Here is a 26,122-nt window from a genome sequence, read left to right on the forward strand (position 1 = left end):
AAACTTTAAATGAAGAACAAGCTAGTTTAGAGAGGAAAACATATATTAAAAGAGAAAGTGATAATTAATCCATTCATTCACATTAAACTATATTGGCAAAATATTAGAATAAATAATTAGTTCTGGAAGTCATCTGTATGGTAAAGTAAGCTGAGTTTTCTGGGTTATTCTTGTAGATAACCAGTACCTGTATCTGCAAATAATGAGCAGTAACTGAAACAATGGAATTCTGAAATACACATGATAAGAAGCTGAACTATTCTGAGGTGAGATTTGTAATAAATTTAATGATATAACAAGCTTGCAATAGAAGGAACAGGAAGTTTAACAGAAATATTAGATGAAATATGGTATAAATAAGTTTTGCCAATCAGGAATGATGACATGATTGCCATGAAGGAAGCAAAATAAAACCTCATGAACTTATCTTGTACCTACATATCCAATACCACAAGCATTGAAAGATATAACCAAGAAGAAATGACGATGCATGAAAGCTGCAGAAGTGGAAGAAGACGGAAAATATCATAAAAGAACAGTGAAGGAGACACAACCAAGGGATAAATACAAAAGGAATAATTATGTATAAAAATTTTATACGTCATGTATTATGGGCAACTACCAGAAATTAACACTGTTACAATACTTTAAATTTGTATAGGTTTATGTTGAAGAAGGGGGTTTACATAAAGACATCTCAATATGCAGCAATGTATACATAAACTGTGGGCTAAAAAGACCCATCAGCAGCCATAATGTAACAGCTAGCGAAAACTAATGACATTTTGCTTCTGTTTCATGTTTAGAGTCAATGAGACGAGAGGGCTGCATTGAAATGGTGCAGCATAATGGCATAGCAGTGCACAGTGGAGCAAGCTGTGGCCAGGAGTCAGGACTTCATGCAGTGACTGAAGGCAGCTGATGAAATGGGGACTTAAGAAGAAGGCCCGATGTTTTAAGGCCTGATGTTGGCTGACAACTTCTGTCATGATCAGCCGTAAGCAGAAGATGGTGAGCCAGCTAACAATGATATGCACAGTAGTTTCATTTAAGAGTAATACAATGCTGTACTACAGCATCATGCAGGAAGGGTGAGCTGGCAGCACGTGACAGCTCTTAAGCGTCATGTGTGAGTGGACCATTATGCTAAACAGTGCTATTTACCTGTGAATTAGTCTGCTCAGGCAAAGATTTCAGTTCTCCTTCCGCTCTCCACAAACCCTTTCCCATTGTTCTGTATCAGAACTGATTTTCAAAATTGAGCACCTCCATGTTGATCAAATGGGGTGATATTTTGCCATATGGGCTAATAATGATAGAATGTTAAGCAAATTTCTTAAAGAAATGCAACCATCACCATTTGCGCGATATTTTTGTTGATCAATGTGATTTCTGGGCAACACAGACAAATCCAATTGTATTTTTATGAATGATTTTAATCACAGAGAATTTGGGTTATTATTTACTTATCATGTGGCTTTTAGTGCTGGGAGTCTCCAAGGAGATGCTCAGCTCACCTTCAATGGAGTTCTTTTCAGTTAAGCAGAGGGGCTGCATCTTCAAGGTTATTGGAATGTGTCAGGAAAGAAAGGTATTCAGAAAGAATTGGCTATGCAGTATACTGAGCAATCAACCCCAGCATTTGCGTAAACTGAAAATGGGAGATCACAGAAAACCATTTTCAATGTTGCCGTCTGGTGGATTCAAACTGCCCCTCCTCCTTAATCCAAGGATTGCTATCTCAGCAGCTCAAAATGCAGAGCTACCTTGGTCACAGCAGAATTAACAACGTATGGTTGTTGTACATTGTTTGAAAATAAAATAATATGCATTACAACAAAAATGGCATTCCGGTAATGTATGTTGTTCCTTTAATTCTGCAGGTCTGGTGCATGACTGCACATATATTTAAAGATTTAATTGTGCACAGAATTGCTGTTTTCAGTTGTTATAGTATTACAAGAGTGTAAGTAGATCTGGACAATGGTGGGGAAGGGGAGGTTGGTGATGCAAGACGCAGTCGACTCAGACGAATGCATGCAGACTGTTGAAAAAAATTGTCTAAAAATGAACTATAGAATGCGCTGTCATCACGTACCCCTTCTGATCTCCACAAACACCTCCGCAGTGATCTGTAATGGAACTGTTTTTCATAACTGAGTACTTCCTGGGTAACTAGATTGCCGATATTTTGCCATTTGTGCTACTAATGATAGAGTATTTAACAATTTTTTTTTAAAGAAATGCAACCGTCAACATCTGGGTGATATTTTTGTTGATCAATGTGATTTTTGGGTGACAATGGCAAATTCACATGTATTTTTATGGACTGATTTTAATTTAATGGTATTTGTAATGATATTTACCGCTATGCTGCCTTGTGAAATACTTAAGTATTGCAACTGCAAATTTCTGCTAGTCTCCAAATAATGACTCAAGTGCCAACATTAAACTGGTCTAGATAAGTAATTAGGTAATTATAGTAGCATTTACATAATTTTAACTTACCATAATGCTAGTGGATGGATCCTTATCCATAATTAGATACTGTATCCCAACAGCACACAGCACAAAAACAATAAACAGCAGCACCTGTATTAAATTGGTTCTGAAAATAATGTTCAATGAAAGGGAGCACTAGACACAAGCATCTAGGTAGATGCCATGTTCCTCGACTTATGGAAGGTGTTCAATACAGTTCTGCACTGCCACATAATGAGCAAAATACAAGTGGACAGAATATCAGACCAACTATGTGATTGGATAGAAGATCTTTTAGCATACAGAACATTGTACATCACTCTCAATGGAGAGAAGTCTTCACACTTACAAGTACTTCAGGCGTAAGGCAAGGGGGTGCTATAGGATCTTTACCTTTCACAATATATATAACGAGCTAGTGGACACCAATGGAAACTCCATCAGGCTTTTCACAGACGATGTTATTGTATACAGAGTTGATGCAGCAACCAATGTAATATACTGCTTATACATAGATAGAAAGAGCCATTATTGTATGGTTACGAGACCACAGAACAATCACTGGAAGCAGTTACTTCAATGAAATCTACAAGTATGCACACAGAATGATTTGAAGTGGAATGACCACATAAAATTAAATATGAGTAAGATGGAGAGGTCTGCAGGAGATGAGGTATTGGCAGAAGTAAAGCTGTGAGGATGGGGCGTGAGTCAAGCTTGGATAGCTCAGTTGGTAGAGCACTTGCCCGCGAAAGGCAAACGTCCCGAGTTCGAATCTCGGTCCGGCACACAGTTTTAATCTGACAGGAAGTTTCATATCAGCGCACACTCCACTGTAGAGTGAATATTTCATTCTAGAAACATCCCCCAGGCTGTGGCTAAGCCATGTCTCCGCAATATCCTTTCTTTCAGGAGTGCAGTTCTGCAAGGTCCGCAGGAGAGCTTCTGTAAAGTTTGGAAGGTAGGAGACAAGGTACTGGCAGAAGTAAAGCTGTGAGCACAGGGCGTGAGTCATGATTGGATAGCTCAGTTGGTAGAGCACTTGCCCGCAAAAGGCAAAGGTCCCGAGTTCAAGTCTCGGTCCGGCACACAGTTTTAATCTGCCAGGAAGTTTTACTATTTACCAAATTGATTTTATTACAACACTGAACATTATTGTTTATTTTAGGTGATGCCAGGAGATTTTTACGGGTCACAGAAAATTCTTATGTAATTCTAGTTAATATAACACACATAAACATCTATATGATTAATATACAATTCACACTTATGTGTTTTGCAAAGGTTTCAAAGAAAGACTTTCAGACTATTTCTCTGCCACTCCACTCTTAAATAGCATGTGGGAAAAATCACCTAAAGCTTTTCTTGCAATCTCTTAACTCCTCATATTTTATAATGATGATCATTTCATCACATGTATGTATGTGGGAGCCGACAAAATGTTCTGACAATCAGAGGAGAAAGCTCGTGATTGTCATTTTCTGGAAAGGTCTAGACATAATGTAAAACATACTTGTTATAAAGCCTGCCACCTCTGCTCACTAATCGTATCTTTGAAGCTCTATCCCATACTTTGTGATACTACAGAATGAACTATTCTTCTTTGAACTTTTTTGAAGTCCTTTGTCAATTCTATCTAGTAAGGACCACATACTGCACTACAATACTCCAGAAGAGAATGGACAAATGTAATCTAAGCAGCCTTTTTAGTATATTTGTTATATCTTCTAATTCATTCTGCCAATAAAACACAATCTTTGGTTCACCTTCTCCACAATATTTTGTATGTGATGGATCCAGTTTAAGTTGTTTGTGCAATTCCTGGGTATTTAGTTGAACCACCAGTCTTCATGTTTGTGTAATTTAACATGTAACCAAAATGTGACAGGATTTTTATAATACTCATGTGGAGAATCCAACACTTTTTATTGTTCAGGGCCAATTGCCACTTTTTGTACCATGTAGATATGTTGTCAAAACAATTTTGTAACTTTTTTTAAATGCCTGATGATTTACTACATGGTAAGCAACAACATCATCTGCAAACAATCTAAGAGTGCTGCTCACATTGTAATGTAAATCGATAGATTAAGAATAACAGAGTGCTGCAACACTTTTTAGAGACCCCAAATGTAACTTCAGTTTCACTAGATGACTTCTCATCCATTACTGCAAACTATGACCTTTCAGTCGCACAGCAGAGATGATACACCGTAGGCTCACAATTTGATAAGAAGCTGCTTGTGAGACCAGTGTCAAAAGCCTTCTGGAAATCTAGAAATATGGAATCAACTTGAGATCGCCTGTCAATAGTGCCTTTTACTTTGAGTGAATAAAGAGACAGTTTATTGCAAGAAGGACATTTTTCTAAATCCACATTGTTTGTGTGTCAATAGGTCATTTTCTTCAAGGTACATTTTAGTGTTGGAACACATTATGTGTCCCAAAAACCTACAAACTGATGTCAATGATATGGGTCTATAATTCAGAAGACTACTTCTATTTCCTTTCTTGTATACTGGTGTGACCTGTGCAACTTTCCAGTCTTCAGGTACAGATCTTTGTTGAAGGTATGGTTGTGTTGGTGCTAAAAATGGAGATATTTCTTCAATATACTCCAAAATAAATCTCACTAGTATACAGTCTGCACCAGAAGAGTTTCTTTTATTAAGTGGTCTAAGTTTCTTCAATAAATCCAGAGTATCCACTTCAAAATTTCTCACTTCGGCAGGTGTTCTCACTTCAAATTCTGAAATATTTGCAACATCTAATTTTTGACAGGATTTTGGAAAACAGTGTTTCGTAACTCTGCTTTAGAGGTGTTGTTGGTAACATTACTACTGCTATTATACAACAAAGCCACTTATTGTTCCGCCACTGGTATATTTCACATATGACCAGAGTGTATTTGATCATAGACTGCTCGTTTTCTTTATGACACTAGGATGTACAGAGAAGCCATAGAAATTCAAAAGCATAAAAGCAACAGTAACAGAAAAGAAGGACTTGAACAGGACAATTTGTGGTCCTCAGTGCTAAATTGAACAAATGGCACCAACTCTTCCCTACTGCAAGCTCCATGACACACATAGGTGCAACTCCACACCTTAGGCATCAGTCAGATGACATCATAACCGACCATTGTGTGAATACATACACACAGTGCAGCTTATCGAGCTTGTTTGAGACTGTAACTGCTTTCTGAGTCATCAAAGCCTCCAATGGTGCCTCCAGCATTGGAAGACGAAATGTTAGGTAGAGAATAATGCCTTATACCACAGCCTAATTCCCATATAACCAATATCACCAAGAATGTACAGAGTGTACACAAAGTCTGGGAACACTTTCAATTATTTATTGCACAAAAATTAGACATTGTACACATGTCATACATACTGCATTTTGAGAGAAACTCTGAAAGTTTTTTTACAAACATTCAATATGCAAATCATGAGTGACCTGGCAGACATCAGTACGGTAATCGAATTCATGCCCTACCCGTCCGAGCATGGCATTGTCAACTCTGGCAGTCACTTCCCGTATTCTCTCTCGGATCTCTGCTACATCACATGGTAGAGGCGGTACATAATCAGATATTTAATGTGTTCCCACAGAAAAAAGTCACATGGAGTGAGATCTGGTGATTGGGGAGACCATTTCATGAAACAGCTGCCGCCTTCTGTAGCCCAGCTGATCACCGATGAGGCCCCTCTGTGTTCAGGTACCCACGAACTTCACGATGAAAATGGGGTGGAGCCCTATCCTGCTGAAAGATGATGGGAGAGTCAGATTGCATTTGAGGCATCTGCCATTGCTGCAACATGTCCAAGTAGGAATATCCAGTGACAGTGTCTCAGTGAAGAAGAATGACCCGCACAGTCTTCGATGTGACAAGGCACAAAAAACATTTACTTTTGGGGAATCACGCTCAAATTCAATGCATTCATGTGGATGCTTTGTACCCCAGATTTGACAATTATACCTGTTCGCTTTCCCATTAGTGTGAAAAGTGGCTTCGTCGCTAAAAATTAAGTGACCAAAAATGCCATTTCCACCCTCATTCAATTGTTGCAGCTGCAAAAAAACTCAAAACGCTTGTCTTTGTCACCATTATTGAGCTTCTGCACTAGCTCCAATTTGAATGGTTTCATAGACAGCTTCTGTCGCAGGACTTTCCACTCTGTCATTGGAGCCATTTTGAGTTCACGGAATGCACAATGCACTTATTTCTTTGGACTGCTTATGAATGTGTCTCTTACACGTTCCCCATTCACTTCACTCGGACTGGGACATCTGCTTCTCTCTGCTGGGAACAAGCAACCCATCATAACGAATTTGTTGTGCCAGTGGTAAATGACCTTCCTGGGGGTGGCGTCTTACTGTACTTGGTTCTAAACAACTGTTGAACAGCTGTAGCACACTTGTTTTTCTTGAACTCCAACACACAGAAAGCTCCCTTCGCACATGAACTCACCATATTTGCAACTAGCCCTGACTATCAGCAAATTACCAAACCATGCTGTGGCGGTATACATGAAAAAGTTTTCAGGGTTTCTCTTCAAAATGACATATGTTTGATATCTTTACAATGTTTGGTTCTTGTGCAATAAATAATTGAAAGTGTTCCCGGACTTTATGTTCACCTTATATTTGAAAGTTTACGGAGCCAGTGGCTCCTTTTGGCAGAAATGTTGAAGGAAGAGGGGTGAAGAAAAGGGCTGGTAAGGTTTAGGAAAGGGGAAGAGTCCAGCAAAGTCGCCCAATTTCCTGGTCAGGGGAGACTTCCTAGACTTCTTTCCTTCTCATCTCATCTGATAGGTCAGTGAATGATGACAAGCTTGGATCACTTAATTCATTATGCCACAGAAGGTCATGACTTTCTGAAAAGAATCATCACTGGTGAAGAATCGTGGGCATATCACTACATGCCTGAATCCAAGAAAACCTCTATGGAAAGGAGACATGTTGGTTCCTCCACAAGTGACTCAATCTGCTAGGAAAGTGCTTTTGACACTGTTCTGGGACATGCAAGGGGTGTTATAGGTGGACTTTCCTGAGAACAGGATGACAGTGAATGCTGCAGCCTACGTTAAAACTTGGCTAAGTTGCGTCATGCCCTTCATGAGAATTGCCACAGCATTAATGCTAACAGAGTCAGACTTCTTCATGACAATGCTCACCCCCATGTTGCTGCTCCCGGGTGGGAGGTGCTCCTGTGTCCACCACACATTCCAGATCTTGCACCATTGGACTTTCATCTGTCTGGTCCCACAAAAAAATTTCCTGCCAGCCCACACTTTGGGACAAATGTGGAATTGAAATCAGCAGTCTGAAGATGGCTATACTTGAACCAAACCGACTTCTACTATACTAAACTTTTTTGTAATAAAATTATTATGCATTCTTTTATGACCTTCTCCTGTAGTTTCCAGAGGAGGCATTTAATTTAATAATGTTTCAAAAAATGTCTTGTCATACACAACACTAACAAAACTGTAATCATTCCAGTTTATAGTTTTATGCATTAGCGAAGTGAGTTTTCTCTAAAGATTTCAGTTACATGAGGAGGTCGATAGGAGGATTCGATTTTATGCCCATCCCTGACACTGAGTCTTGCCCAAACCATCTTGCATGCAGCTTCAAATTCTACCCTGCTAGATTTGAGTTTCTTGTCCACTCCAACAGGTATCTCACCCCCATCTCACACCTGGTGTCCTAATAATGTATGCTTAAATTTTCCCCTGAAGTCTCAATGTTATCACTTCAGGCTTCAACCAGCTTTCTGCATCTAGTATTACATGAGCTTCACTGCTTTTCGACAACCCTACAAACTATGGGACTTCGTTTTGAATGCTTCGGCAGTTAACTGTGGCGGGCATTCCTTTGGATCTTTCACTAGTGCTTCTGGTCTTCTACTGCTGTCATTATCTTGGCTGGGTGGAGAGTCACCTAATATTAACAAAAACCTTGAGTGTACCCTACACACAGTCATCTACCTGCGTAGAAGACTCTGATGTGTAGTACACCGGATCCATTTAGACAAAGCTTATGATTCTTGACTCCTTGCTGCAGCCTAGTTTGTCACAGAACCTTCAAAGTAAACTCCGAACTAAGGGGCCACTGTCAGCTCTGGGGATAACACTGCAAATTGAGAGATTCATAGAAACTCCATGTGCAAGGCTGTAAAACAGACTGTTGTTGTTGTGATCTTCAGTCCAGAGACTGTTTTGATACAGCTCTCCATGCTACTCTGTCCTGTCCAAACTCCTTCATCTCATCTCCAAGTACCTACTGCAACCTACATCCTTCTGAATCTGCTTAGTGTATTCATCTCTTTGTCTCCCTCTATGATTTTTACCCTGCGCACTTCCTTCCAACACAAAATTGATGATACTTTGATGCCTCAGAATGTGTCCTACCAACCGTTCCCTTCTTCTAGTCAAGTTGTGGCAGAAATTCCTCTTCTCTGCAATTCCATTCAGTACCTCCTCATTAGTTATGTTATCTACCCATCTAATCTTCAGCATTCTTCTGTAGCACCACATTTTGAAAGCTTCTATTCTCTTCTTGTCTAAACTATTTATTGTCCATGTTTCGCTTCCATACATGGCTACATTCCATACAAATACTTTCAGAAACGACTTCTTGACACTTAAAATCTATACACAATGTTAACAAATTTCTCTTCTTCAGAAATGCTTTCCTTGCCATTGCCAGCCTACATTTTATATCCTCTCTGCTTCAACCATCATTAGTTATTTTGCTCCCCAAATAACAAAACTCATCTACTACTTTAAAGGTCTCATTTCCTAATCTAATTCCCTCAGCATCGTCTGATTTAATTTGGCTTAGTTCCATTATCCTCATTTTGCTTTTGCTGATGTTCATCTTATATCTTCCTTTCAAGACACTGTCCATTTCATTCATCTGCTCTTCCAGGTCCTTTGCTGTCTCTGACAGAATTACAATCTCGTCAGTAACCTCAAACTTTTTCTTTTCCATGGATTTTAATTCCTATTCCAATTTTTTCTTTTGTTTCCTTTACTGCTAGCTCAATGTACAGATTGAATAACATCTGAGATAGGCTGCAACCCTGTCTCACTCCCTTCTCAACCACTGCTTCCCTTTTGTGCCCCTCAACTCTTATAATTGCCATTTGGTTTCTGTAGAAATTATAAATAGCCTTTCCATCCTGGGTATTTGACCTCTGCCACCTTCAGAATTTGAAAGCAAGTATTCCAGTCAACACTGTCAAAAGCTTTCGCTAAGTCTACATATGCTAGAAATTTAGGTTTGACTTCCTTTAATTTATTTTCTAAGATAAGTTGTAGGATCCATATTGCCTCACATGTTCGAACATTTCTACAGAATCCAAACTGATCTTCCCCTAGGTTGGCTTCTACCAGTTTTTCCATTCATCTGCAAAGAATTTGTGTTATTATTTTGCAGCTGTGACTTATTAAAATGATAGCTCAGTAATTTTCACACCTTTCAACACCTGCTTTCTTTGGGATCAGAATTATTACATTCTTTTTGAAGTCTGAGAGTATTTCATCTGTCTCATACATCTTGCTCAACAGATGGTAGAGTTTTGTCATGGCTGGTCTCCCAAGGCTATCAGTAGTTGTAATGGAATGTTGTCTACTCCCGGGGCCTTGTTTCAACTTAGATCTTTCAGCGCTCTGTCAAATTCTTCACGCAGTATCGTATCTCCCATTTCCATAATATTGCCCTCAAGTACATTTCCCTTGTATAGACTATCTACATACTCCTTCCACCTTTCTGCTTTCCCTTCTTTGCTTAGAACTGGTTTTCCATCTGAGCTCTTGATATTCATACTAATGGTTCTCTCTTCTCCAAAGGTCTCCTTAATTTTCCTGTAGCCAGTGTCTATCTTACCCCTAGCCTGTTGATCTCATTTTTGTGTCATTTGTATTCTGTTTTGCCTGCTTAATTTACTGCATTCTTATATTTTCTCCTTTCATCAATTAAATTCAATATCTCTTCTGTCACCAAAGGATTTCTACTAGCCCTCGTCTTTTTACCTGCTTGATCCTCTGCTACCTTCACTATTTCATCTCTCAGAGCTACCCATTCATCTTCTACTGTATTTCTTTCCCTCGTACTTTATTTCTTTCCCTCGTTCTTGTCAATTGTTCCCTTGTGCTCTCCCTGAAACTCTGTACAACCTCTGGTTCTTTCAGTTTATCCAGGTCCCATCTCTTTAAATTCCCATCTTTTTGCAGTTTCTTCAGTTTTAGTCTACAGTTAATAACCAATAGATTGTGGTCAGAGTCCACATCTGCCCCTGGAAATGTCTTACGATTTAAAACCTGCTTCCTGAATCTCTCTCTTACCATTATATAAATCTATCTGAAACCTCCCAGTGTCTCCAGGCCTCTTCCATGTATATAACCTTCTTTCATGATTCTTAAACCAAGTGTAAGCTATGATCAAGTTATGCTCTGTGGAAAATTCTACCAGGTGGCTTCCTCTTTCATTCCTTATCCCAATTCCAAATTCACCAACTACTTTTCCTTCTCTTCCTTTTCCTACTGTCGAATTCCATTCACCCATGACTATTAAATTTTCATCTCCCTTCACTACCTGAATAATTTCTTTTATCTCATCATACATTTCATCAATTTCTTCATAATCTGCAGAGCTAGTTGACATATAAACTTGTACTACGGTAGTAGGCATGGGCTTCATGTCTATCTTGGCCACAATAATGCGTTCACTATGCTGTTTGTAGTAGCTCACCCACACTCCTATTTTTTTATTCATTATTAAACCTACTCCTGCATTACCCCTATTTGATTTTGTACTTATAAGCCTTTGTACTTACCAGTAGTCTTGTTTCTCCTTCCACCAAACTTCGCTAATTTCCACAATATCTAACTTTAACCTATCCATTTCCCTTTTTAAATTTTCTGACCTGCCTGCCTGATTAGGCGATCTTACATTCCATGCTCCGATTCGTAGAATGCCAGTTTTCTTTCTCCTGATAACGATTTCCTCCTGAGTAGTCCCCGCCCGGAGATCCAAATGGGGGACTATTTTACCCCCAGAATATTTTACCCAAGAGGATGCCATCATCATTTAACCATATAGTAAAGCTGCATGCCTCGGGATAAATTACGGCTGCAGTTTCCTCTTGCTTTCAGCCGTTTGCAGTATCAGCCCAGCAAGGCCGTTTTGGTTAACATTACAAGGCCAGATCAGTCAATCATCCAGACTGTTGCCCCTGCAACTACTTCAAAGGCTGATGCTCTTCAGAAACCAGACATTTGCCTGGCCTCTCAGCAGATACCCCTCTCTTGTGGTTGCACCTGCAGTTGAAGAATAATTTCAACCACCCTTGAGATTTTACAAAACTGATTAAAAATGTAAAATCTGAAGAGTGGTTGAAACTATTCTTCAATTGTGAATTAAAAATAAAGCTTTTGGTTTAAAGTTATTTAATGTTACACAAATAAGAGAACACAGTCTCATTAACTGATGCATTTTTGTATTGTTGACTACAGATGATGCTACAGTTAACACTGCAACCTTTGTTCCATCTCCCAATCATTGTTGTAAAATTACAGATGGAAATAGTGAACTTATTTCCTCCATATTTGTGTACATTTGATTAATCTTTACTTTAAACATTGATGATGAAAGACATTTACTCAGTAGAATTAACAGCAAATACACATAAGAAAAATAATTTTAATGATAGTAGTCCAGTATCAGCACCTTCAATAAAGCATTTTCTTGAAAGTACCTGTTTTTGCATTACTTTGATTTCCTGCAGTGAAGTACTATAAGAAGAAAAACTGCACAAAATTTCAGCTAGATCTTGATGAGATTCCAAAGTGGTGTAAAGACAGAGAACCTGTTTTGTATGTTCAGAAATTTGTACAAATCACAAAGTACAAAAAAGTTGTACCCGATGATTACAGCATCAACAAATAAGAACTGGAAAACAACCAACTCATAAAATACCTGGGTGTAACAGTTTGTAAGTATACGAAGTGGAACGATCAAGTAGGCTCCTCAGTTGTGCGCAAAGCAGTTGTGCAGACTATGGTTCACTAGTAGGTTCCTGTGAAAATGCAGTCAGGGTGCAGAGGAGACTAATTACAAAACATTTCTGCAACCCATTCTAGAATATAGCTCCAGTGTGCAGAAGCCGTAGCAAAGAGGATTTACACTTCATATTGAACACATTCAAAAAAAGACAGCATGAACAATTAGACGTTCTTCTTCATCATAGGAGGGCATCATCAAAATTCTGAAAAACATGAATTGACAAACACTTAAGAATGGATGTCATTTATCACATGAACGATTTCTTACATAAGTTCAAGAACCAATATTAAGGAAGAATCTAGGAATATGCTTCAGATGCTACGTATCATTCCTGAAGGCACTACAAAGACAAGATTAGTCTAATCACAGTGAGTACGGGACCGTTTAAGTAGTCATTCTTCCCAAGACCCATACATAAGTGGAATGGGAAGAAACTTGTGGTCCTAATCTAAGTTCCCTCTGCCATGCACTGTAACAATGGTTTGCAGAGTGTGTATGTAGATGTAGAGGTTTGTATATAGCTTTTATAAGTAATACAGGCTATAAGAATTATTTCCTACTGATACTTCTCTCTATTAATTCATGTCTTGATTTGTTCCCTACTCTCGAAGGACTTCCATGTGCCTCATGTCTGGTGGTGTAGTCTGACTGAGACACATCAGTAGAGAGAGAGAGGAGTGGCTCTGGAAGTTACGTGAGCTTCAGTCATCAATATATGTTGTATGCCTCTCATTCCTAATATTTCTAGACAGTGAATAGTTGTTTATCCTTATACTACTAATTACATTTCACTCAGAATTTTTCATTACTGGTTTACTTCTATTTTGGTGATCTGGCATGCATATAATCATGGTATTTGTTATTATAGTATACTGTAAAGTCCCCAACATATGTTTTGTCGTACTTACTGGGTTATTGCACACCAATGAAGATATTCCTTCCTGCTAAGATCTGTAGACCATGGTATGTCAGTGAGGGAGACTTAAGAAAAATAATTTAAGTCTGTGTTGCCTTCTAACAGTGTTTTTGATCTCTAAATGCCAGGTGTGGTCTTTTGCTTTTACTGAAATATGTCTAATGAACTACCAAATGTCAACAAACTCTGATTCTCAAATGTATATTTTTGAAATTCTTTAGGAAACATCTAGCTTTAAACAACTCCTCTACATACATTTTCTGGCAACATAATATCTCTCCATTCAAATGTAACAGCTCTCTTTAATACAATAGTAATGTTGGCAACCCATATGCAGGAAAATATAGAAAACTATTTGCATACTGAAGGCTCATTATCATTCTTTGCATTCTAAACTTCTTGGTATAAATCGACACTGGAGTATTGTCCTCAATGTAGTCGGTTTGTTAGGCATTCTGTTATATTCTCCACTGTCTCCTACAAAATAGTAGATACTGTGAATATAATGTCCCTGATGAGATCTTACTTAAATTCATCTGAAATCAACTGCCTTATTATTAATTATTTTAAAAATAGTTTCAGTAATTATACTTGGTATGTTTCTTACACAATGACAATATGACAAGTAGAGCTGGGAACCCAAATCCAACTGCATAGCACTGATCGTCTCCAAAGCACATAAATGATTTGCGTAAAATGGGTGTAAATATCATTCCAATGAATCCACCAAAATTAATGCTGAAGTAGAAATAGGAAAAAAATTTGTCAAGCAGTTCTTCTTCCTCTGGCAAGTGGAACTGGTCTCCTCCAAATGCTGCAACACAAGGCTTTATTCCACCTGATCCAACAGCTACAAGTAACAGTCCAATCAATGAACATGATCTGAAAGAAAGGTTGACAAACAAAAAGTCAGCTTTTATAACAGATTCAAAAATACTAGCATGTAATATTAATCTTAGAAAATTCACTACTTTCATTTGATTATGCAAATGAGAAACTGTCTTACATATAATGTAATGTAGGCTGTTACATATCAGTGGTTATGACAACTTACACAAAAAATGAAACAGTGCTACATGGCACACTTTAAAAGTGAATTATTTGGGTATCTGTCGGAATAGGTCGTTCAATTACATACCTTGTTGAAACTTCCTGGCAGATTAAAACTGTGTGCCGGACTGAGACTCGAACTCGGGACCTTTGCCTTTCGCGGGCAAGTGCTCTACCGACTGAGCTACCCAAGCACGACTCACGCCCCGTCCTCACAGCTTTAATCTGCCAGTACCTCATCTCCTACCTTCCAAACTTTACAGAAGCTCCCCTGCAAACCTTGCAGAACTAGCACTCCTGAAAGAAAGGATATTGCGGAGACACGGCTTAGCCACAGCCTGGGGGATGTTTCCAGAATGAGATTTTCACTCTGCAGCGGAGCGGTAGAGCACTTGCCCATGAAATGCAAAGGTCCCGAGTTCGAGTCTCGGTCCGGCACACAGTTTTAATCTGCCAGGAAGTTTCATATCAGCGCACACTCCGCTGCAGAGTAAAAATCTCATTCTGGAAACATCCCCCAGGCTGTGGCTAAGCCATGTCTCCGCAATATCCTTTCTTTCAGGAGTGCTAGTTCTGCAAGGTTCGCATGGGAGCTTCTGTAAAGTTTGGAAGGTAGGAGATGAGGTACTGGTGGATTAAAGCTTTGAGGACAGGGCGTGAGTCGTGCTTGGGTAGCTCAGTCGGTAGAGCACTTGCCCGCGAAAAGCAAAGGTGCCGAGTTCGAGTCTCGGTCTGGCAAACAGTTTTAATCTTCCAGGAAGTTTCATATCAGTGCACACTCCGCTGCAGACTGGAAATCTCATTCTGGAAACATACCTTGTTGACTGGATCCCATACTGAGACAGATCCTTGAAGGATGTAGAACAAATAAGTTATACATTAACAGGTAGGAGCAACCACTACAGACTGCATCTTTAAACCATATATGATTAATGCTAATCTACTGACACAGAATTTTTCATTAAAAGAATAAATTCTCTGGCCAGCTTTATTTCTTCTTGGATAAGGCTTACAAGATAACAACATGGAATAGCTCTTTTTGCTATACACCACTCCAGGAGCACTTGCAGTTTCCATGTAGTAGGAGCATACCCTTTTCCTCATGCATGTGATTTACAAATTCTGATTCATATTTACTTTGTATCATATTCACTGCTCACACTCTGAATGCAGTTGGATTTAAATTAATAATTTGGGAAAAAATACAGGTCATTACATTCAGCTCCATAAAGTTGGTCAAATTTACTTTCATTGCAGTAAAAACTTAGTGGAACATGCCTAACAACAGTGTTCTCCAATACATTGCATAGTAAGTGGAAATCATATTTTTAAGTGACATCACCCCAATTTGGATGCCATGAGTCCCAAGAGGGTCTATGCTGCCTCAGACAAGACAGAAACTTGAAGTGCTAAAGAACGTAGCCTTGTGGCGAGCATTAGATTTGCTGAGTTGAGCATGAAGTGGGCACTCCAATCTTCCTCCAATGTTACAAGATGCTGACAACCAAGTTTTATCTTCCCTAACGTACTTCTCAAAACTGGTACATCTGGAACCTCAGGATGTATGACAGGAATGAACTGCGGAAGCACGTGTAGCCCTTGTGGCTTCTAAGAGGTAGACCTTCTTTTACAAGTCATCATTTCAACATATTACACCCAACCCATCATTATATCACTAATCATGAGCCATTAACCAATTACTGCCATGCCATACTGATCAATGCCTAGACAGTTAAAGCCATACCCTAGTATGGAATATTGTAGTACCTGCCAACCAGAAATAACCATTTGAGGTTTATGAAGATGTGTGCATCTTCATCATCATCATCATCATCATCATCATCATCATCAGCCAATTCAATCATTAGATGATGTGGCCTCTTCGAGTCATGGATTCAGGTTGGCTTTCAGAAGTCTTCTCCAAGTGGGACGGTCTTGGGCAGTTCTCTGCCAGGTGTTACCAGCGATCTTCTTGATGTCTTTGTCCCATCTGTCTGGTGGTCTTCCTCTAGGCCTCCGGTGCTCTCTCGGACTCCACTCCAGTACTAGCTTCGTCCATCTGTTGTCTTTCCTTCTTGCAACGTGGCCAGCCCACTGCCATTTCACGGAACCTACTCTCTCTAAGATGTCATTAACCTTCGTCACAGACCGGATGTCATCTGCCCTTTTCCTGTCCTTACTTGTATAGCCCAGCATTGATCTCTCCATGGCTCTCTGTGCTGTCCTAAGTTTCCCTTTTGTGAATGAGTTCAGTGTCCATGTCTCGCAGCCATACTTCATCACAGGAAGATTGCATTGATCAAATACTGCTTTCTTCAGATTTACTGGCATTTTTTATCTGAATACTTTTGAATTCTTCCCAAATGCTTGCCAGCCAAGCTTGATGCGTTGATAGATTTCTGGCCTTATGTCTCCCTTCATATTTATAATCTGGCCAAGGTAGACATATTCACTGACCTCTTCTAGTAGACTGTCCTTGACTTTCACATCTCCAGCTGGGACCCATTTGTTGGATATTACTTTTGTTTTGGAAAGGTTCATGTTCAAGCCAACCAGCTGACATTCCGATGCAAGATCTGTAACTAAGTTTTGGAGCTCTGCGAAGTCTTTGGCCAGTAACGCAATATCATCAGCAAATCTCAATTTGGTAAGCCTTATTCCATTAATTCTAATTCCCTTACCTTCCCAGCTCAGCTCTGACATAGCCATTTCCAATACAGCAGAGAACAGTTTTGGGGAGATGGGATTGCCTTGCTTGGCTTGACACCCCTCATGATGCGGAATTCTTGAGTTGATTCGCCGATGTTAACATAAGCTGAAGAATTCTCGCAGATTTTCCTAAGCACTTCAATGTATGCTGCTCCCACTCCTTGCTCACTCAAAGCTTGGAGGACAGCTACATGGCTAACGGAGTCAAATGCCTTTTCAAAGTCAACAAAGGCAATGCAGAGAGGCAGTTGGTATTCATTTGCTCTGCTTATCACTTCACTAACAGTCAGAATGTGGTCAATAGTGCTAAAATTGCTTCGGAATCCAGCTTGTTCTATAGGTTGGGCTGAGTCTAGGGTGGAACTAATTCGGTTTAACAAGATCTTTGTGAAAATTTTGTACAAAATTGAGAGCAAGCTGATAGGACGGTAGTTTTTAATATTGTGAATACTTCCTTTCTTGTGTATCAAAATAATCTTAGCCTTGTTCCACGATAGTGGGATTGAAGCATAGTACAGGCAGGAAGTAAATACTTTTGCCAAGTGATTTATGGTTACCTCTCTTGCCAGTTTGAGAATGTCAACGCTGAGCTCATCATCACCCGGCACTGTTCCCTTCTTCATGCTATCTAGAGCACACTTTACGACATCTGATGGGAGTATATCTGGAACACTAGGTATATCTTTTAGATACACTCAAATTTTCCCCTGGATTGCTATACAAATTGCTATAAAAGTCTCTGATGAACTTCAAAACCGCCTCCTTTTCAGTGATTCGACTGTCATTTCCATCGAGTGCGATAATCTGCTTTTTACCGATTGTGAGTTTGTGTTTGGCTGACTTTAAACTTGTCTTGTTCTCCAAGCTTGCTCGTAAGGTGTCTTCAGTGAATTTCTGTATGTCAGTTTTCATTTCTCTTCGCACTGCCTTACATAGTTCAGAATACGCAACCATGTCACGATCGGTTTGGATTATCATTTCTCTCCCCTTTTCGGCGAACTTCACTTAAACCAACAATACTCCAGTTGATTTTTGTAAGCTCTTTCTCGATCTCTTCTAGTCTGTCGTTGCCTATTAGAGAGCGACAGTTATATGTACAGACTTGAAGAGTCTGTATCTTCTGCTCAGCACCTCTTGGTATTTGGGACATCAAAGTTGCTCCCACCCGGAGATTCGACTGTGGGGCTATTGTTGTTGTGGTCTTCAGTCCTGAGACTGGTTTGATGCAGCTCTCCATGCTACTCTATCCTGTGCAAGCTTCTTCATCTCCCAGTATCTACTGCAACCTACATCCTTCTGAATCTGCTTAGTGTATTCATCATACAGTAGAGCTGCATGTCCTCGGGAAAAATTACGGCTGTAGTTTCCCCTTGCTTTCAGCCGTTCGCAGTACCAGCACAGCAAGGCCGTTTTGGTTAATGTTACAAGGCCAGATCAGTCAATCATCCAGACTGTTACCCCTGCAACTACTGAAAAGGCTGCTGCCCCTCTTCAGGAACCACATGTTTGTCTGGCCTCTCAACAGATACCCCTCCGTTGTGGTTGCACCTACGGTACGGCCATCTGTATCGCTGAGGCACGCAAGCCTCCCCACCAGCGGCAAGGTCCATGGTTCATGGGGGGGGTGGGGCTATTACTCCGAAAAATTTAACATTAATGTCACACAACATAACTCGAAGTTGAGAAGCATAATCGCCATGCTTGCTTCAGAACGGATTGTTGATATAATTTCCAGGTCGCCCCTGACATGGGGTACAGATGCCTTTGGTAGGCCGCTTCACTAGAGTACAGATGCCACCATGCTGCTAGTTTTGGTCCACCCTGGGTATTTCACTTCCCCGGTGCCACCCATCTTATGGCTTGGAAACTAGGAGGGTGCCTCTTTTGTTCCCTTGGAAAGCAACATTTCCTAGACAGAACTTACAGCATGGATGTCATTCTCGATGGTACTGCGTACACATGTAGTAGTTTAGTTACTCACGCAAGTTGATTGGAAGCTTCATTTTGTTTTATAACAGCTTCATTGTAATGCCTGGAATTTGTTGATATGTCATCTTTGTTTCTTTATGAAACACACACTGTTCAAAAGTACTAAAATCTCAAATATTCTGTCTACAGAAATGTAATTTTTATTTTGTGGCATATAGATACTGTTTTTTTTTTTTACTTAATTTTTCATGGATGAAGTCATTTTTAAGGTTTTATTTCCTTTTTTACATGTGTGTGTTAACATCCTTTTATGACACAATTCCTTCTTTTAATGTTGGCAAGAATAACTGATGCATGTGCCTCTACAAAAAATGCAACAATATTGCTCAAGAATTTTTTTTGTAAATGTTGAAAAAAATTCATGGTTTATTTACTTATTATCATTTTCGTATCCCTTACTACTGTTAACTTGCACCAGGTATGCACTGTTGTTGTTGCTGCTGCTGCTGTTTTCATCTTCAGTCCAAAAACTGGTTTGATGCAGTTCTCCAAGCTAGTTTAACCTGTGCAAGCTGCCTCTTCTCTGGGTAAATCCTGCAACCTTACAGCTATTTGGACATGTTTACTGTATTCAAGCCTTGGTATCCCTTTACAATTTTTACCTCCACACTTTCTTCCAGTACCAAACTGACTATTCCTTGATACTGCAGGAATGTGTCCTATCAACCAATCCATTCATGTAGTCAAGTTGTGCCATAAATTTCTTTTTCCCTCCAAATCTATTTAGCACCTCTTCATTATGTTACTCAATCTACCCATCTAATATTCAGAATTATTCTACAGTACCAAATTTCAAAAGGGTTCTATTCTCTTCTTGTGTGAAGTGCTTATTTTCAAGGTTTCACTTCTGTGTAAGGCTATACTTCAGATAAATACCTCCAGAAAAGACTTTCTAACACTTTAACTGAAATTCAAAGTCAACAAATTTCTCTTTTTCAGAAATGATGTTCTTGCTAATGCATCTGCATTTTGTATATGCACCACTTCAGCCATCATCAGTTATTTTACTGCCCAAATAACAGAACTCATATACTTCTTCCAGTTTCTCATTTCCTACTCTAATTCCCTAAGCATCGCCTGATTTAATTTCATAACATTCCATTACCCTTGTTTTACTTTTGTAGATGTTCATCTTATATCCTCCTTTCAAGACACTATCCATTCTATTCAGCTGTTCTTCCAAATCGTTTGCAGTCCCTGACAGAATTACAATGCCGTCGACAAACTACATTTTCTGCTTGTTTTCCTTTACTGCTGGCTCAACATAGAGACTTAATAACATCAGGAGTACGTAATACAATCGAAAAGAGAGCCTTTAGGGTTGTTTCAAGGAGCAGAGCTAGACAGTTGAGTAACCATTGTGTAAAACATTGCAAGTGCTATTAGTATCATGCACATATATTATGGACACATTAATGTGCATTTTAAAAAAATGCAACAGTAATACTGAGTTTGTGCTCTGTCTCTCATAATCTCAAAGGTGATAGGACATTAAACCCTAGGAAGAAGGAAGGAAGACTAGGATTTAATGTCCTGTTGACTTCGAGATTATTAGAGACAGAGCACAAACTTGAAATGTATCAAGGATGGGGAAGAAAATTGCCTGTGTCCTTTTAAAGGAACCATCATGGCATTTGCCTGGAGCAATTTAGGGAAATCATGGAAAACTTGAAACTGGATGGCTAGACATGGATCTGAACAATTTTTCCTGAATGATAGTCCATTGTGCTAACCACTATGCCACCCCATTTGGCATATAAAAAAAGTTAATTAATGTTGATTAGCACTGCTACTGAATTAGAAGGTGTGGGAGTAAGAGATGTTGATTTATAAGCTTTCCTTGGAGAACAGTGGTACAACAAAATTCTGAAACATGTTTTATATGTACTAAACATAATCTTTAATTTATTTTTTGTAATTCAAATCTTAAATGAAGGCTGTGTTCATGACACAAATGCAGATGTCTCAATTTGAAAAATGTATGACAGCAACCTCGATTAAAATGCTGCTTGAAAAGTTAGGAGAGCCAAATGTCACATATGTGAAAGAAACAGGAAAAAGAAATGGCACTGATAATATCACTGATTGGAATGCCTGCCTAAGTGTTGGCTTCATCCATGACAAACAATATTACAAATATCATCCTACAAATATGAGTATAGCTGAGAATATTCTGAATGTACCATAATTCATTAACGTGTTTGAAATAAATCTTATTTTATTACGACAAACACAATATCCTTTATTGTTTAAAGGTGATTCATCCCATTTTAGAACTGGTTACAAAAGAAGAAATTGTTTACAAATTAGAAACATTCATGTGGGAATCATTTGTTGATGGAAATGTGGTGTTTAAAGCCAGACAACAGGACCAAAATCAAGAATGATCATACTAAAAGGCTCCTAGATGAATTCTGTGTAAGCCAATTCCAGATGAACATGTGTGGATCTCAACAAAATGGAAGAACTGGAAGAGAAGGGTGCACAGTTGTCTAGTCAATACAGTTATCACAACATGAATGAGAAGCTGTGTGCTGAAGCAATAAATTACATATTCTTTACACTAAATGAAACTGGAATTAGTTCAATAAAAAGAAAATATCATACTGAATTTTCGTATGGACCTAAAGTGGATCTTACTAATTTGAGAAGTTTTAGTTGTGCCTGCTATCTTCAGATTAAAGATCACAAATTAAGAAAGAGTGAAAAATAATTAAAGAAAGGAATCTTTATCAGATAAGACTTTGATTCTCCCTGCTACTGAATCTATGTGCCTAATGAAAGAGACATTGTTGCACCTGATGTGGTCACTTTCTAAGAAAGAGTTGAAGATGAGTAGGGTAAGAGTTCCACAAAAGACAATATGAATGAAATTGAGTATCCAAAAGAAAATCAGATGACTGATTATTCACTCTGTGATGTCTCTGAAGATTGCAATATATCATCTGATTATTTGTGCAACTTGAAATAGATTTTTCACTGTCAAAACTATGTGATCAACAAACTTTAAGGTACCTGTCATATTTCCATATTATTAATTGGATATTTCTATGACATTTAAGTTTATTAAGCAGCCCTGAAAATTTGCAACGACTGTTTTCTATAGTCTGTGTGGAGATCTGTATTGTATGATAACTGAAACATTAAAACTTAACAAACAAGCTACATACAATTCAAAATTATTGTCTCTAATTAAGCTTTGAAACTTTTTACAGTTGTAAATCACAAACAACATGACACATAACAACTGTTTCACCACAAGTACTTCTGTTTCAAGATTATATCTAGAAGTCACAGTTAAGACAATCAGTTGTTTATCTAACAAGTGCTTAGCTCTGAATAGAACATCAACATCAGCTTCAGGGTTCACTAACTCAAACTGTGTCAACTTGTTCGCCAGGGAAATGAACGTTGTGGTGAAGTAGATTTAAGAACCTAGAATACCTATTCGTATATGATGGTTGTCATTACTTTTTATCTGTTTGTGATGTGACAATATCCTACAAAATGTTTTGTTTAACTCCAATTAGGCATTCTGTCATAGTGATTCTCTCTCTCTCTTTCTCTCTCTAGTGTAGTGTCATTGATAAGTTTCAACTGGGGCTCTCCATGCTGTCCTATTCTGAACATATAACATATTTCTTCATCTGTTTGTATTCTCATCCATTTCTAATGTTGTACACTATTCTAACTCTCTTCCTACCTCTTCCTCTCATTCCTTCCACTTTTTCCTCTAAAATTCTTTGTTGCAGACATTTCCTGTACAGTATATGTTGCAGCCAGGATTTTCTCCTGTTTCTGATCAGTTCCAATAATTTTCTTTCTCCCCTGTTTTCTTCATTACTTCATTATTCATAAGTCTGTCTGTCTACTTCACCTTAAGCAATAGTCATATTTCAAAAATTTCTAAATACCTTCCTTCTTTCTTTTTAACTGTCTGTAATCCACTGCCATATAGCAGTACACCGGCAAATCATTTTCTCAGCTCTACTGGAATTCTTCTAGCTGTTAATACTGCTTCACCTTCTTGCTTATTCCCATAATTTTAGTCTTTCCTATATTCATCTTCACTCTGTGGCGTCAATAGGTCATATCGACCATAGACAACATTAACCTTTGGGACTCAGGTCGCTCATCCTAGCCGCCATGTTAATTCAGCCTGTTCTTATACCTTGTACTGTGTGCATGTGTGTGATAATTGTCGAAACATATGTATGTTCAGATATTAGTGGGGACAGTTTATTCCATACATCACTATTCGTATCCTGTTCCCGTAACTCCATATTCCTTGCTCCTTCTTGCAATATTGGCCAATATCTACTGTATCTTCTCATCTGATTTCACCAACACTGCTTGATCATCCACATATGTTATAGGCTTTATCTTTTCTCCTCCAATTACAATGCTTCTTATGTCCTCTATGGCCTTACCCCTGGCTGTTATGCCTGTATGTTGAAAAGCTTTGGTGACAGTGAGCATCACTGCCTTATATACCTTATAATGTTCATCTCTTCCATCTCCTCAGTGACTGATCTGCACTTCCTGCTTGTGTGCACGTCTTCTTTATTAACCTACATTTTCAGTCATTACTGATGTCTTTCAAAATTCTCAGCATTATACTGCAGTTGACCCTATCAAATGTCTTCTATCTTTTTCCTCCAATCATTCTCAGACATTCTGCATAGCAACTCTTATTCCTTGCCCTTCCTGAACCCAAACTAGTCTTCCCCAATATTCCCTCAGTTTTCTTTTCAATTATCCTTTGAATGATTCTTGTCTTATAAGATGACTGATAAAACTAACTGTCCTATAGTTTTTGAGTTTTTTATATTGCACATTTTAGATAAAGGTTCTAGAGTGTCTGTAAGTAGAGATTTGGGGCCAAATTCCTATGCCATAATTTTTCTTACTACTTTAGTCAATCTGGTTATTGTATTTGGACCTAAAGACTTCCTGTACCTCAGATGGAATTTTGTCACAGCCCAATGCTGAACTGCTTCCTCCCATTCCCACTTCAATATCTTTAGACCTCAGTCTTCTCCATTCTGTTCCCCTTCCTTCCTTCAAAAGCAGTCTGTTAACTGCCCATATCCCATATAACTCTTCCATATAATCCATTAATACTCTGTTCACCTCTTCTATACATACTCTCTTTTTTCCATGTCTATTTAATATTCATTGTTTGCTTATTTTTCTTACTTCTCTTTTTGTTAACGGTTTCACTGTTCTGTACATTCCTTCCAGTTTTCCCTTCTTTTCAGATTCCCCTAATTCCTCACATTCTTGCCTCATACAACCCTCTCCAGCTTAGTCAGTTAACCTTCTTAGTTCATTATTCAGGGTGATACTACAGTCTACCAAAAATAAAATGTAAGTTAATATTACAATAATGATCAGTTATGGTAAGTTACTTCAAATAATATACTACAGTGCAAATAAAATAATGATCAAGAATGGAATGTGGGAGTTAACATTACTTGTTTATTACAATGAAGATAAATATTTTGTTTACTTACACTGGAGGAAGAGAAATTGGAGGGATGGCAGCAAGACACAGTAAGATGTTTCCAGCAGTGTATATGAGAGAAAAATACAAGATTGTTCTGTAAAAATCAATTAAGAACAACATTAAGTACAATGTTGATGCTACATAAATTATGCACAGCAATGCTCTTGCAGTTGTAAAATGAATCTTATAACATTAAGTAACATCTTCAGACAACTGTAAATGATTACACCTAAGTTCACATAAGATATATAACTAATAATAATCCTTGAACGTAAATTGTAGGCAACACATTTTATTGTAAATATTGCAGACATATGTTTGTATGAAACTCTATTAGCACAGCAGAAAACAAGGATCCTTTTCTTCACACTGCTCATACGAAAAATCTTTCTGTATGCTAAAGTACATATAATTGGTCTAACGCACTGCTTTCCGGGAGGGAAGGCGCGCCGGTCCCTGGCATGAATCCATCCGTTGGATTAGTGTCGAGGCCCGGTGTGCCGGCCAGGCTGTGGATGGTTTTTAAGGTGGTTTTCCATCTGCCTCGGTGAATGCGGGTTGATTACCCTTACTCCGCCTCAGTTACACTACGTTGGCGATTGCTGCACAAACACTTTCTCCACATACGTGTACACCATAATTACTCTACCACGCAAAAATTGGGGATACGCTCATCCGGTGTGAGACGTTCTCAGGGGGGTCCACTGGGGGCCGAATTGCACAATAACCCTGGGTTCGGTGTGGGGCAGCGGTGGGGTGAGTGGACTGCTGTAGCCTGTTGTGGGGTTGTGAACCACTGAGGGCTACGGCGGGGATGACGCCTCTCCATCATTTCTAGGTCCCCAGTTCCATAGAATACAATACAATACAATACATATAACTACTACCAACTACTATCAATAATACAAAAGAAAAGATTTCTGTTCCGTACTCTATAATCAGGAGCAGCTGTCATGTCTACATCTACATCTACATCTATACTCCGCGAGCCACCTTACGGTGTGTGGCGGAGGGTACTTATTGTACCACTATCTGATCCCCCCTTCCCTGTTCCATTCACGAATTGTGCGTGGGAAGAACGACTGCTTGTAAGTCTCCGTATTTGCTCTAATTTCTCGGATCTTTTCGTTGTGATCATTACGCGAGATATATGTGGGCGGTAGTAATATGTTGCCCATCTCTTCCCGGAATGTGCTCTCTCGTAATTTCGATAATAAACCTCTCCGTATTGCGTAACGCCTTTCTTGAAGTGTCCGCCACTGGAGCTTGTTCAGCATCTCCGTAACGCTCTCGCGCTGACTAAATGTCCCCATGACGAATCGCGCTGCTTTTCGCTGGATCATGTCTATCTCTTCTATTAATCCAACCTGGTAAGGGTCCCATACTGATGA

At 38.9% G+C, this 26,122-nt stretch overlaps 1 protein-coding gene across 1 annotated transcript in view; it reads right to left on the minus strand.

The window, feature by feature from the left end:
- LOC126188750 (peptide transporter family 1-like) overlaps positions 1-26,122 on the minus strand; it is a 269,810-nt gene that overhangs the window by 170,204 nt on the left and 73,484 nt on the right. The window contains exons 4-5 of the mRNA XM_049930360.1: positions 24,739-24,825; positions 14,082-14,356 (exon numbers count right to left, since the gene is read on the minus strand). Of these exons, the coding sequence (XP_049786317.1) occupies positions 14,082-14,356; positions 24,739-24,825 (362 nt within the window). The remainder of the gene's footprint in view (positions 1-14,081; positions 14,357-24,738; positions 24,826-26,122) is intronic.

Source organism: Schistocerca cancellata, chromosome 5 (genome assembly GCF_023864275.1).
Source record: "Schistocerca cancellata isolate TAMUIC-IGC-003103 chromosome 5, iqSchCanc2.1, whole genome shotgun sequence".
In the NCBI taxonomy this organism is placed as follows: domain Eukaryota; kingdom Metazoa; phylum Arthropoda; class Insecta; order Orthoptera; family Acrididae; genus Schistocerca; species Schistocerca cancellata.